At 37.4% G+C, this 15,544-nt stretch overlaps 1 protein-coding gene across 3 annotated transcripts in view; it reads left to right on the top strand.

Moving 5' to 3' along the window:
* Positions 1-13,713, top strand: part of LOC133306533 (uncharacterized) — a 33,826-nt gene extending 20,113 nt beyond the window's left edge. For 2 of the 3 annotated variants that reach the window (XM_061506862.1, XM_061506863.1), the window contains exons 5-7: positions 7,310-7,426; positions 9,013-9,070; positions 13,117-13,713. In XM_061506862.1, coding sequence (XP_061362846.1) covers positions 7,310-7,426; positions 9,013-9,070; positions 13,117-13,598 — 657 coding nt within the window. In that variant the 3' untranslated portion in view covers positions 13,599-13,713. The remainder of the gene's footprint in view (positions 1-7,309; positions 7,427-9,012; positions 9,071-13,116) is intronic. The other variant, XM_061506864.1, reaches the window with a different exon arrangement.
* The last annotated feature ends 1,831 nt before the right edge of the window (positions 13,714-15,544 follow it).

Here is a 15,544-nt window from a genome sequence, read left to right as displayed (position 1 = left end):
AGGAGAGGGTTCTGTTCGCGTTCGTTCCAGACTGAAAACTCGCCGGAAAAGTACTCCGGCAGCCTGAACAGTGGCTGACGGTGGCTGATGGTGCTCCGGTGACTGTTTGGAGATGTGGACACGTGCAGAAGATGCCTGGAGAGGACTTACAGCCCTTGATGTCTTACCGGAAGGACGCACGGCAAAGAAAAGATGACTCCTAATACAGTCAGACTATTTACGGATAAGACAGAATCCAATCATATCTAATCAAATCTAATCATATCTAATATTCTAACAGTTGCCATAAATCCAGAGTGTAGAAATAATCTCTTGTATCACCACAATTTAGTGGCATCTTCAATATGTAAGGATAATAACCCAGAATACTCTGAATCATTTCACCCATGACCAGCCCCTAACAATTTCCATGGAACTGACCCCCTTTCAATTTGTAGCTCAATTCCTCCAAAGGAAAGCTGCCCACCAACGTTGTAGGATCATAACACATTGCACCGGCCTAGCAATCAACACCTCCTTTATCACACTTGAGAATATGGAAATTTGAAATAATAATATCTTGTGTATTAAATTGATACAAAGAGATACAATATATAGAAACCCTAATGGGCTTAAGTGAGAAGCCCAGACCTAACTCAAATCCTAAATAAGAGAAAGAATAATTACAGATAAGAACGTAATCTATACAAATATATGCAGATGATATTTCCTATTCTAACACTCCCCCTCAAGCTGGTGCGTATATATTGTGAGCACCTAGCTTGTTACAAATGTATTCAACTCGAGGATCTCTAAGAGCTTTAGTAAAGACATCCGCGAGTTGATCATTGGAGTTGACAAATGTTGTTTTGATTTCTCCCGACTGAATCTTTTCTCGAATAAAGTGACAATCGATTTCTATATATTTGGTTCTCTTATAAAATTCAGGATTAGATGATATATGTAGTGCAGCTCGATTGTCACAAATTAGTGTCATGGGTTGTTTCTGCTCACAAAGATAAAGCTCCTGAAATAACTGCTTTAACCAAATTAGCTCACAGGTAGCAATTGCCATTGCACGTACTCAGCTTCTGCTCTAGATCGAGCAATAACAATTTGTTTCTTGTTCTTCCAAGAAATTAAGTTTCCTCCAAAGAAGACACAACAGCATGAAGTAGAGCGCCAATCTGAGGGTGATTCTGCCCAATCGGCTTCTGAATAACCACAAATTTCTGTATGTCCCTGATATGAATACAATAAGCCTTTTCCTGGTGCTCCTTTGATGTACCAAAGGATTCTCACGTCAGCATCCCAATGAGAATCACAAGGGGAGTCAAGGAACTAACTAGCCGTACTAACAACAAAAGAAATGTTCGACCTAGTCATAGTAAGATAATTGATCTTCCCAATCAACCTCCGATAACGACCAGGATCAGATAACGGCTCCCCCTGTCCGGGCAATAATTTGATAGTAGGATCAATTGATGTATCAACTGGTTTACATCCCAACATATACCAGTCTCTTCTAGGATATCTAAGGCATACTTCCTTTAAAAGATAGAAATGTCCTGTGTAGACTGTGCCACCTCAATCCCTAAGAAGTAATGAAGCTTACCAAGGTCCTTTGTTTGAAATTGATTGAACAAATACTGTTTTAACTGACGAATTCCAACTTGATTCCTCCCAGTTAGAATGATGTCATCGGCATAGACTAACAAATAGATGCACTTATCAGGAGATGTGAACCTATAAAACACAGAATGATCAACTTTACTGCGGAATAAGCCAAAAGTCTGAACGGCAGAGCTGAAACGACTGAACCATACCCGAGGAGATTGCTTGAGACCATTTAAGGAGTTACGAGCAACAAAGCCAGGTGGTTGCTTCATGTAAACTTCTCTTGTATATCATCATGAAGAAAAACATTTTTAATGTCGAGTTGAAGCAGTGGCCAGTGACGAACAGCAGCGAGGGCAAGAAACATGCGAACAGATGCTATCTTAGCGACCGGAGAGAATGTGTCATTATAATTAAGGCCAAAAATTTGAGTAAAATCCTTGGCAACTAAGCGTGCCTGGAGACAGTCAACATGGTCATCAGGCTCAACCTTGACAATAAAGACCCAGCGACAACCAACAATAGGCTTCTCCTGAGGAGCAGAAACCAGATCCTAAGTGCCATTGGAATGAAGTGCAGTCATCTTATCAAGCATCGCTTGGCGCCACCCTGGATGGGAAAGTGCTTCACCTATGGTTTTAGGAATAGAAATAGAAGAAAGACTAGAAACAAAGGTGAAATGAGGAGTAGAGAGGCGATCATAGGTCAAAAAAGTATAGAGAGGATAAGGGTTACGAGTAGTACATATATATTTTCTTTAGGCAATAGGAAAAGCCTTTGATGAAGGAGTCGGAGGGGAAGAACCAACAAGAGAGGGCGATGAGTCAGCCAGAGTCAAGTCCACAGGAGGGACAGTCTTACGACGTTGATATGTGAGAAAAGAAAGGTCCTCAGGTTTGGAAACAATAGGTTGCTCCTCTGGGATAGAATCACCTGCAGCTGGTAAAGACAAGTCAAGGAAAGGAACGGGAAGAACATGATCAACCTGTGACAACTGAGATGGGATAAAATGAAAGGGTTGTTGATCAAGAAAAGTGACATTAGTGAAACAAGATAACGCTTAAGATCATGAGAATAACAATAATAACCCTTTTGAAGAAGAGAATAACCTAGAAAAATACGCTTAAAAGTTTTGGATGTTAACTTGTTCTTACCAGGAGTGAGATCATGAACAAAACTGGTACAACCAAAGACATGTGGGGATAGAGGATAGAGAGGAGAGTCTGGAAGCAACAAGTTATAGGGAATGTCATTTTAAGCACAGATGAAGGCGTGCGGTTGATGAGAAAACAAGACGCAAGGACTGCATCGGCCTAGAAGTGAAGAGAAGAGTTCGAGCAGTTTCAATGAGATGTTTGTTTTTACATTCGGCCACTCCATTTTGTTATGGAGTGTGAGGACAAGTAGTTTGGTGTAAAGTACTCTGTGTGGTTAAAAAATTAGAAAAATCAATAAAAACATATTACTTAGCATTATCACTACGTAAAATACGAATAGAAGCCCCAAATTGAGTATGAATCTCGGCAGAATTTTTTTTTAAATAGGGAATAACTCAGTGATTCTTCATTAAATAATTCCAGGTACAATGGGAATAATGATCAATAAAAGTAACAAAATACCGAAACCCAAAAACAGACAAACTACGACTTGGACCCCAAATATCTAAATGAATAATTGAAATGGAAGCATCAGTTCGTTTATTGACTCGTCTGGCAAAGGAGGAGCGTGTGTGCTTCTCTTGCTGACATGACAGATCTAACCCAAATCCTAAATAAGAGAAAGAATGTTTACAGATACGATCGTAATCTTATTCTAACAACCCCAAACATAATCTAGTGCCTCCTGCAACCTATCTTTCTTTGCAACTGTGTTCACTATGCGCCACATGTTCCAATGGTCTCCTTCAAAATGCAATTATTGCCTACCACAATGGGGGAAGGTTCTGATTGTGGCTGGCCACCACTAACAAATGAGCTCCTTTGCTTTCAACGTTATGTCAAGAACCTTCTTGTTTGCGTAAAACTAGCTGAAGTTCATCTTGGAGGTGGGCCCCACCTTCTGGTTTTTGTTGAAAAGCATGAACAAGTAGACAGGCAGATCTGTTGTGGGTCGTATAAAGGGTCTCATTACCCATCAAGATCATACGGGTAAAATTTCCATTGCAAGCAACCTTGTTCTTTACGCTCTCACCCCATCTTAATAATAAGCATTTGATGTCTACTCTGGTGTCCTCTTTGGTGAATCCTTTGTTTCTCCAGTTCGCACAACAACAAATGAAGCAAGTGAAGGAACGAGAGTGTAGGAATATTTGTATTGTTATTCATGAAGGTTCCTAGGCTTGCTTGATTGAAACTAATTGTTGTTTTGGGCTTAACTAGGTCAGATAAATTCACGGCCTAATCTCTCCCTAAAACAGAGGTAAAGAAACCAATTGTTCGAGTTTGGAATGAATTGATAAAGGTTCGGGCCTGATAGCTCATCATGTCAGTGAATTGACTCCATCTCTGTAATTTGTCCCGCATTTGCCATTTTATTTTGTTTATTTCTTATTTTGTTTAGAGTCGTGCCAAAGAAGCTCCTCTTTCGTCTTGCGAAGGTTCCAGTTCGGTGGTGGTTCGGGTAATGATGGTGGGTCGGCCACTTCCTTCGATGGCTGTGTTGATTTGCTACCCACATTCATCTAAATTCTTCATCTCGCAATATTCCCACTCATTTGATGATTCTATTTAGGGAATTGATCCTTTGTTACGCATCTGGATTACACCTACACTAATAGGGCTTCCTATTCTTTGTTTTTATAGAACTTTACTTTTAAATCTCGTGTATTAAACCATAGTTGTGTTGGGTAATTTAGGATTATGTGACTATGATACGATCCTAGTTAGCAAAAGGGTATTATGTTAGAAGGTGCAACACATGCAAAGAGTGGAATTGATCCAGCCTAGCTGACGTGGCTGATGTGGATAACAGAATTGGAGAGATTGTTAAATAGGGTAGTGTGCATTGGTGTAAGGGGGATCTGAAATCTTTGGCAATTGCTTGGGCCCTTTTTGGGATTGGGAGAGAGTGGAACCTCTCATATGTGTCCCACACTATCTTACTTTTCCTTGCATTGTGATTTCTTTCTGGTTATTGTAATTTCTTTCTATCACTGTAATTTCCTGTTTTCTACAAGATAGTTGTAAACGAGTCTTTGTGTAATCGTTGTTATTTCCATATATAAAAGTAGAATATTCAGATCCATATTGCTGTGTTATTTCCTTTATTTCAGTACATCAGTGGTTGGTCTGTATCAATTGGTATCAGAGCTCTCTGATCTAGGGAGCTTTGAAAAATAAAATAAAAATGGAAAAGCAATTTCGCAAAACCAGAATTCCTATATTTTCTGGTGTAGAAGATGCGTGGGGATGGTTAATCCAGGCTGAGAAGTATTTTAAGGCATATGGAATTTCAGATAATGAAAAGCAAAAGGAAGTTGTGAAGCGGTTCACTGGTGAAGCTCGCATTTGGTATCGATTCTGGATCTGGCAAAACCCAAGAGCTAGCTGGTGGATATTTTTAAAAGCATTCTTCAACGAATTCCAACCAGAAATTTGTTTTGTAGATGATGAACCAGAACCAGAAAATAAAACGTTGAAGGAGGAGATGATCGAAGGTGATGAAAAGATGAGAGAGGAGGTTCAGGGGCTGCTCAAACATGCAGATCCAGAATCTGCGAAATTAGAGAAGGTGCAAAAAATTGAACAAGTTCAAAATATGGAGGTCGAATCAGAACTTCCACAACCAGAAATAGAGTTGCCAAAAGAAATTTGGTTGGAGGAGACCGAGATCATGCAAGGAGTAACATGCAGAGAAAAATCAGAGGAAACGCACGTTCCAATTGGAAACAGTGAAGACGACCCTCCGGAGAGACATCATCAAGTTATAGAGATTTCAGAATTTATTAGAGTTCACAATACCAACAAGATGTTCCTCAGTTTGGGCCAAACAAAAAATATAAACGAAGACCATGGGGAGTTGGAGGTTGAGAAGATTTTTCCATGTGCGCGGGTACCAGCAGCGCTGCCACCAACGACGACGGCGGACGACCCACCGCCTTGGCCGGAACCACCGGATTTAAAGAGCGCAAGGGAACCGGTGGTGCCACCATCACAGGAAGAGGTGGCTGACCCACCAACGGGATCTGACCCACCGAAAGTGAACCCTCATGTGGAAGGGGAGAAGGCTTCGCCGATACCACAAATAAGAGAGGAACAAATTAGGTCAGTGAAAGGCTTAGGAGATATGGGCCAGTTTGCTAGCATAATGGAGCAGGCCCAAAACATTCTGGACCAACACAGGTACATAAGTCTTTTTTATGTTAACGATGATATTGGGCCGGGCTTACTCAAGCCCCAAAACATAAGTTTAGACCCATCGAACTTGAGAATTGCTAGCAATACCCTAGAAGTTGATGGGACTCTCATCAAGACTGCAAGTGCTAATGTTGACGCTTAAGAGAATAACGTCGTCTTTGCTACAAAGGATACTACTTTTGTTTTCAATTGTCGGGTGGGTCTGGGCAGGATAAACACTGAAGTAGTTGCATCTTACCTTGGGAAGCTTCGATTTGATCATTATAGGTTCATTAAATTACAAGGAGATGTGACCCATGAAGAATTGGAGGCTGGTTCTTCAAGTGGAGATAAAACTATGGTTAAATTTGTGGAATTTTGTAGGGAATATGCTCTTGACATCTTGGAACAATGTCAAAACAGATTTTGCATAATTCATGGTGAAAAACAGAATATTTTGAATGCTGGATTTTCTGGAAATTTTGGAAGGGGTGAAGAACAAGAATGGGCATTGTTAGATTATGTGAAACAGGGGCTGGATTTGTTTGAAGCAAAGCAATTTTCCATTGTCGTTAATTCTTTTCATCAACTTGATGAGGGTGTTGAGTCTACTAATGAAAATCTGATATTGGAAGCTCGTGTTACTTGCTTTGTGAAAACAAAGGCAGAGACACTTATTTACAAATTTGCAAATAAGCTTTCAAGTGCAGAAGCAGAGTGGGACCCTGGTGGGCACTCTTATGTTTTAGGTATCCATTGGCCTATATTTTTCACACAGTGGGATCCCGGTGGTGGAGGTTACGTAGCCTCGTGCATTAGCTGGCCATTATATTTCAAGCAATGGGATCCCGGAAAATGATCATCACCTTGAGGACAAGGTGATTGTTAGGGGGGGAGTATTGATACGATCCTAATTAGCAAAAGGGTATTATGTTAGAAGGTGCAACACATGCAAAGAGTGGAATTGATCCAGCCTAGCTGACGTGGCTGATGTGGATAACAGAATTGGAGAGTTTGTTAAATAGGGTAGTGTGCATTGGTGTAAGGGGGATATGAAATCTTTGGCAATTGCTTGGGCCCTTTGTGGGATTGGGAGAGAGTGGAACCTCTCATATGTGACCCACACTATCTTACTTTTCCTTGCATTGTGATTTCTTTCTGGTTATTGTAATTTCTTTCTGTCACTGTAATTTCCTGTTTTCTACAAGATAGTTGTAAACGAGTCTTTGTGTAATCGTTGTTATTTCCATATATAAAAGTAGAATATTCAGATCCATATTGCTGTGTTATTTCCTTTAATTCAGTACATCAGTGGTTGGTTTGTATCAGACTATCATACATTCATACTTAATGTCTCACGTGTTTAATTGCCTTTCTAGATCGATTTACTTCCTCCTCCACTGGGTGAAGGGTCATCTTACGAAGCTTTAAGCAAGGACCTGCGCCCATCCTTGGACTGGTGCCCAGAAAAAGGTTGGACAGTGCCTCTGCCTACGGTGTGTACTTATAATCCTATAATTTGACTTGTCTTTCTATTTATTTTTTATTTTGGTATGTATGCATATATTTTCTAGTTAAATTTTGTGCCAAAATTATCTCTATTCATATATAATATGATATTTCTTGCATATAAGTTGAAAGTGTCAATTTTTAGTTTGGTTCCTTACATTTTGTAAGTGTTGATAATTAGTATATATGTCTAAGTTCAATGTGTCATTTGCAGATCCCCTATACTATATTGTACTTCCTTGTATTCTAGCTTAATTATCTGATTATGAAGAGACTTGCACCATCCAAGTTGGGAACTGTCTTCCCAAATTTCCATCTTGTATACACGGTGTCACGGGCCTAGTAGTTTTCTTCTTCCTTCATTTATTCAATCCCAGAAAAATAAAAAATCCCAGAAAAATAAAAAACACATGCGTGACCTAGGTCATGTCCTATTTGTGATAGGTCTTTAGTCCTTTACTACTATCAATAGTTTTCAGTGGTAGAGGCTTATTATATGACAATAAGTTGCATATAGAGATTTGTAGCAAAAGAGCTCATTGGAATGAGACCAAAGAAGAATGGAGTCAAAAAGTGGTCCTCTTGGTCCAAAAGGTCTCCGAAATTTTTTTTCGTTGACGGCTAGTGGCGGCAAGAGGCTAACAAATAGGATTCTGCTCTAAAGGCGGCCGTTGCGGAAGCAGAGCCCTTAGGATCGAGAGCTCTGATACCAAGTTGAAAAAAGAGATAGTCTTATTGATAAAATTGTGTATTACATCTGTACAATTGCTCTCTATTTAAAGAGACTAAATAACCTAATGTCCTAAGCCCAAAGAAGATTCTAGAATGAAAATAAATAAACAATTATTATTATTTACAACAATATTATATTTCTCTAACAATGATATTACAAGATATTGATCTTCTAAACATCATCTATCATTCAGTGTTTTGGAAATGACAAAAAAAGAAGCAGCTTATCACAGTTACGACATTTTTTCTTAACTAGAACTAAAGCTGCTTTATTTTGATTTGAATTGTGTCAGGGTTATCCCAAATCTCAAAATCACACAGATTGCTTCTTTTCCTAGTTTAAACGATGCTTGGACATTTATAAGCTACCCTGAATGTTTAGCAAGGTTGAAGACACGTAAGGTTTAATTGCAATCTTCCATTAACACATAATGGAAAATAGTGGAATATTAGGATCAATGGCTGATTGGGTTATATGGTCTTATGGGTAGATGTAAAGAAAATGAGAACAAATTCCTGATTTGAATAAAACATATTTTTTAAATAATGAGAAAATGTGCAGATCAACAACAGCAACAACAAAAGCCTTTTCCCACCAGCTGAGATTGGCTACTTGAAAATGAAAACAAACTTACACCTCCACTAATCATTGTGTCTTGAAAATTTTGCTGTCATGATATCATTGGTTTCAAATATTGAAGAGTATCACAATCCTTGTTTCAATTAATTGCTTGTCTTGATACTGTAGATGGTTGTGCTGCTATGCTTGAAGTTTGTTTATGTTAAAAGATCATTTACATATCTCAGTTTGCATTATCAACGCTTCATTTTCTTGCAAAAGTTGCAGGAGGATGGATGCAGGCGTCCTTGTGTTCGTATAATGAAACCGGCAAATTCAGGTAAAACAGAATTAAAATATATGGTTTTGATTTCTTGCCTTGGAATCAAATATTTGTTGGCCTTGGTTTACTAAGTGTGCAACCAAGGTGAAAACTGCAGGGTTGTTTCTGATTTGAAGATTAATTTGGCTAAGGGAAAATGGTGGGTATAAATGTGGATGACAGGATCCTTTCCTTCCTTGCTTCTTTGGCTCGTTGTTAAATTATGCAATGAGCTCCCATTTATTTGTTTCTTAAGATGATCATTGTTGGCCCATTTTTGTTTTGGGATCCAGTAATTCAAACTGTATCCAAATGCTTGGTTGGTTGGAAGGTGATGGGCCTAAAAGTGAGTGGACCATTAGTTAGTTATTTTAGAATATTCTGCAAGTAGGATAAAAGGTAGGCAATGTGTGTAGTGTGAGTATGCATGAATTCAGAATTGGTTAGTGGGAAAATTGGGAGACCTCTAGCCTAGGTCTGTTGGTTTAAGGGGGAGTTGTGGTTTCTTTGGGGTTTATTTTCTGCATTTTATATTGTATTAGTGTATGTAAAAAGAGGCTATGTCTCCATTGTTAATGAATTCAGTATTGTATTTTTCTGGGTTCCATCAATTTGGTATCAGAGCACGTCCGATCTAGGGGGTGTTTCTGGTCCAGATCTAGAAAAAAAATGGTAGAAATCAGTGAGTGTAGGGAAGGTTTAGAAAAAATGATGAAGGTGTTGGATAAAACAATTGAGTGGATGAAAACACGGAGACTTGAATACGAGAAGATGGAAGTCATAATGTTTTAAAAAAATCGAAGAAGAAACTGAAGCAAAAGCGGAAAAAGAGGAGAAATCAGAAGTGGAAGTGGAAGCAGAAGAAGAAAAAAGTGGAAGCGCAGCAAAAGAAGACGGAAAACTTATCGAAGAAGAAGAGGCAGAAATAATCGCAGAAGAAACCGACAAAGAAAAAGAAGAAGAAAAAGAAGAGGAAATAACAGGATGCATAGGAAACGAAGAAGGTGAAGTGCAGGAGTTTGACGAAGAACGAGAAGAAGAAAGATCAGTGGTTGAAAAAGAAGACGAAGTCAGATCTGATACAAGGATACCGTGCGCGAACAGATCTGGAACCAACAGGGACATTGTGCGCGAACAGATCTGGAACCAACAGGGACACTGTGCGCGAACAGTGGCAAAGACCACGAACAGAGACAAGGGTGGCGGCACAAGCAGTTCAGGCCTTTGGTTTTGCTGCTCACCGGAGAAGATCACTGACGCAGACATGCTGCTGGCCAGACGTGCTTGACCAGGGACAACCCAAAGAAGACGAAGAAGACGAAGAAGGTGTAGAAGAAATAGATCAGCAATGTAAAAAAAAGGCATAAAGAAGAAGGTTATACTGCAGTCGCTCACAGCAAGTCCACAAGCGACAGACGGCAGTTTGATTCTCGAGAATTTGCAATAGAAGTGGCCGCTGGATGATGGAGGGATCGAATGGAAGCATAGGACCATTCATCGTACGTTAATTGAGTGGGTTGAAGGAGATGGAAAGAGAGGAAGGGAAGACTTGGAATTCTGCCATATGGGTTTCCATTTTAACATTTTGGGCTTGGCCCAAAAGATATGGTGGTTGACAGGAAGCAAAATTGGCTTTATCCAATCAATTCAAATTACTTCAGCAGATATATAGGACCAAGCAAAACTTGTGATAAAATTTAATAATTGGGTCCTAAAATAAATAAAGGCCCAAGAGCTGCATGGGCCCAAAGAGGTTAATGATGCTTCAATTAGGCTTTATTGCATGGCCAGAACTTCCAAAGAAAACAAAGCTGGTTCAGTGATAAGAAATGCCAAAGAAAACAAAGCTTGTTTTGTGGCCAAATATGCGGAAGAAAACTTAGCATTAGAAGACAACAAAGGCACAAAAATTTGCAATGGTGCAACTGGATACAAAAGCAACGTGTTAGCTTCAAGTATAATTAGGGGAATTTGTTTCAAGCAATGAGATCCTGGTGGAAGTTCAATCACACCCCTTATCCTCTTTCTTCACCTTGAGGACAAGGTGAGTTTTGAAGGGGGAGTATTGATGTGCCTAAAAGTGAGTAGGCCATTAGTTAGTTATTCTAGAATATTCTGCAAGTAGAATAAAAGGTTGGCAGTGTGCGTAGTGTTAGTATGCATGAATTTAGAATTGGTTAGTGAGGAAAGTGGGAGACCTCTAGGGAACTCTTGAGCCTAGGTCTGTAATCTATTGGTTTAAGGGGGAGTTGAGGTTTCTTTTGGGTTTATTTTCTGCATTTTATATTGAATTAGTGTATGCAAATAGAGGCTATACCTCCATTGTTAATGAATTCAGTATTGTATTTTTCTGGGTTCCATCGGAAGGGAGCTGTTTTATTCTTGTGTGGTTCTGTTACCCTTATACAAGTCTGTTTATTCAACATTTCCATTTATTATCTCTCCTTTTTTGCTTACCGGCTGGTTTGGCTCAAACCCTTATGAGAAATATGAGGAACCTTCATTGGTTTGGTGTGGGGGGAACCAAGTGTAGATCCCTTGTTAGTTGGAAAGTTTATTGCAAGCCTAACAAGGAGGAGAGGGGGTTGTTCTCGGAATTTGATGTCTGAGGACTTTTGTTTTGCCTGCTAATTGCTGGGGCTTTGTCCTAGTGAGACTGCTTTGTGAATTTTGGTACCATTTCATTTAGAGGAAGTATGATTTACAGCGGAATGAATGGATTTCAAACATCGGACATGGCCACTCATCACTCGTGTGTTCTTGGAAGTTTCTTTTATCTAGGATACGTTTCTTTTTTTACCATCAATTTCGAGGTTGAATGTGTCAAGATATCAGAAGAGCTTTTTGGGAAATACTGATTTTCTCTCTTACAATTCTCATTAAATAGACAGTAAGTCAAATGCTTTACAAGGGAAGGAGAGATTATGGAGATCTTCTAAAGTCTAAATTATAATTCCCTGAAAACTAGGATTTATACATGATAAGAAAAAATTATAAACCTTACTGTAAACAGATAATAAACATGTTACATTAATAAAAATGTAACAGCCTGCGCTATACTCTGAACAATTTGCCAACAAGAAACTGATGCCACTGTCTAGTCATAGATTTGGTGAAATCATTAGCCACCTGAAGATATGTAGAAATGTAAGGAAAAGAGATGACCGGATTGTCCAAGACTTCCCTGATATAATGGCAGACAAGTCATCAGAGTAAGTAAGAGATGTGGTAAGGTTCTTATTACCACTAAAATTCACAATCAGATCTCAAGAATTTTAGATTGGCAGAGAATTGAGTCTCAAGTAGTGCAACAAAATTCTTGAAGACAAAAAACTTTTGCCTTATACTGAAGGAAGTACACTCTTTAGGTAGGAAGGGAGAAAAGAGGAAATAAGAACTGAATAATCTAAAATTGATATTGATTTGTGTGTTATAATGTGATACAAACTCCAATGCACTTATTCCTATTTATATTAATATTAAATTACATGTCATAATGAAATAAGGAGCTAAAGTATGAAGTATCAATAAATAAGGAAATTATTCCTAAGAGATCATATAAGATATGAGAAATTATTCTAAGATACCATAAAGATATTATGAGACATATTTTATGTATTCCAAGAGCCTTTTCTTCTATAATTTTCTACGAATTTCAAGAAAATTCCAGATCGCACGATTCTGGAGATAGTTATATGGTTGACTTTTATCATTTTCTCTAATTTCTTGCATTAAATTCATCAAACTCTTTAGTTCATAACAGGTTCCTTCTACAAGCCCATTTTGAAATCTGAAACTTGTTCCAAGGTCAAGTTTTTTGTTGGAATTTATTTCTTAACAGAAATAATATTTCATTTATAAATCAAATTGATTCCTAATATTAGTGATTCCAAACATACACTTGAAGATTTGAAGAGATTGGAGGTCGAATACTTCTTCAGTGTTCTTTTTGGAACATGCCTTTTGTCATGCAATTCTCGTGTTTTTACTAAGTACTTTACTTTTGGGGACAAAATTGTTTAGTAATTTTTGCTGTTTAACCTCAACCTTTTTTGTTATTCCAGGGGTTATTGTGAACACCCATGCTACAGATGTAGCAGTGCAGGTTGATCACCCTACAGTAAGGACATATTCTTTTCATTCGTCTCAAAATTTTGAGGGTCTCTTGGACTCTCAAGATGGATCCATGGCAAGGAGAAAGCAATGCAACATTGCTAGAAATGGTAGGGAGATTGGCGGGACTGACAATAAAGTTGAAAGAACTTGTTTTTCAGATAGTGGTATTATGGGCGCATCAATTGAGAATTTGGAAAGGGCTACCATAAATAGTGGATATAATGATGAGAACCCCACAAAGAAGATGAGAAGCAACGGAAGCCTTTGTCTGAATTCCATGTCTTCCAATACGATAGATGCTGCAATTTTGGATTTGGAGGAACTTGTAAATAGGATTAAATGGTTAAGGGATGTGTTGAATTTGGGGGTGCCTTTGTCAGGTACTGCCCAGCCATCTTGGGAATTTTCGCATCATGCGCCATGCAAATGATTGCTTTCTAATAAAAGTAAGACCTCAGCATAAATTTTGTGTTGAATAATGAATTCAATCTCGTGTTGTAGATAGTGCTTTGTCTTTACAGCTAATTTGGAATATAGTAGTTTGTTATTTTTGGCTCGCGTTGGTATTTCCTCCCTTTGTTTTCTTATTTGGCTTTGCATTGGAATGTAAGACCTCAACCAATGTTGTAAATAGTAAAAACTAGTTTAACTAAAGAGCCAGAAAGGATTGTACCAAAAAAAGAGAGCCAGAAAGGAATGTTAGGAATTGTAAATGGATGAATTTTGGTTTGGGTCACAAGACGAATAAATAATAAGCTATTAATCTATTTGGGATATATTATATAATTATTAAAAAAATTCAATCGAGTCATGATCAAATTTGATAGATAGATATTAAAAAAATAATCCAGTTTAATGGATTGGACTAATTAAAAAAGAAAATTATCTAAAATAATCATTTTGTAAAGTTTATTATCGTTAACCGCATAAAGCACAATGACATTCATTCTGTGGTTAGATTAAATAATAACCTTAAGATTGAACGTGAGTTAAGGGCATCCGTTTACTCAACTTTGTTTACCTTAATGCCAACCTGTTGAATAACGGGGAAAACTAATAAGAGAAATCTTGTGAAGCATGGCCTAGCAGAAACCCAAGCATCTCATTTCTGTGTTTCACCATAGAATGATAGAACAGAATTTCAAATCAAAATTCAAAACTTTGAAATTGATTTGCTTGTGCAGAATAAGAATATTTCTTTTTCTCTATTTTTGTAGTGGAACTTCACGAGCAACAATGATGGCCCAATGAAAGTTCCTGGATAATATGGCATGGCTCGTGATTACTTATAATTGAATTTATTTGAATTGAATAACAGAGTGAGCTTGAATCTGCTTCCATGATAACACTACCCGGGGGGATGGTTTCCAAAAACAACGATTGCCCTTATATATTGTGTGTGAAATGGTTTCCAAATTTTTTGTTTACAAACTACACTAACTATGACCGGTCATACTTCAATCAAGAGTGTATGACTAGTCATACTTAGTATAATTTGTAAAAAATAATTGTAAAGAGATCATTTTCCTATTATAAAAAGAAACTACAAATACAACATTTCTAAAGATAAAATTATGCTTGAAAAGTTAGATATATATGCATTAAATTTGCAGCATATGATAAGTTTTGGAAAACATGAATATTTTTTAAACTTTTCAATCTTCTACATAATAATTTTAAGGAATTTATACTTCTTATGCAACATAAGAATAGCTTTCTTATGCTACACTCACATTGTTTTACGTGCCAGTGTTTTTAATTTATTTTTATTTTTTTTTTCAATGGAACCCATCTAAGTATGTGTGTGTTGCAAAAATTCTCATCTTATGTGACATAAAAAGTATAAACCCCTAATTTTAATAATTGAAAATGAGCAACCAACAAAAAAATGGAAAAGATAAAATTGTAGTTGTCAAGCAAATAGATTCCGAAGTAAAATCATGCAACGAGTGAAAGTCAAACAAAGAGCTCATAAAATAAACAGCATAGCAAGAGAGGGAGATAAAGATAAACCAATGTTATTAAATTTGGACCGATGATCGACCCGATCGGAGTATCGGGTTAGTGGGTCACTGATTCAAGGTCACTGGTTCAACCGCAGGAATCGAATATGTATATAAATTTATATTTTATACTTAATTATATAATAAATATTTTAAATGGTACAAATGAACCAAGATTGAAATATAGCTTAGTGGTAAATACTACAATTTTTATCTTCACAGTAAAAGTTCGATTCCCACTAGTTGCAATTTTTAAATAATCCTATTAAATGATATATATATATATATATATATATATATATATATATATATATATATATCTATATATAAATTAAATGGTGCATATTAACCAACAAACAAACTCAGCTAAATG

The sequence above is a fragment of the Gastrolobium bilobum genome, unplaced genomic scaffold (genome assembly GCF_033153095.1).
Source record: "Gastrolobium bilobum isolate Gb01-03AN ecotype WA unplaced genomic scaffold, APGP_CSIRO_Gbil_v1 utg3223, whole genome shotgun sequence".
NCBI lineage: Eukaryota > Viridiplantae > Streptophyta > Magnoliopsida > Fabales > Fabaceae > Gastrolobium > Gastrolobium bilobum.
The sequence above is the reverse complement of the archived record's forward strand: the minus strand, read 5'-3'. Positions and strand labels throughout refer to the sequence as shown.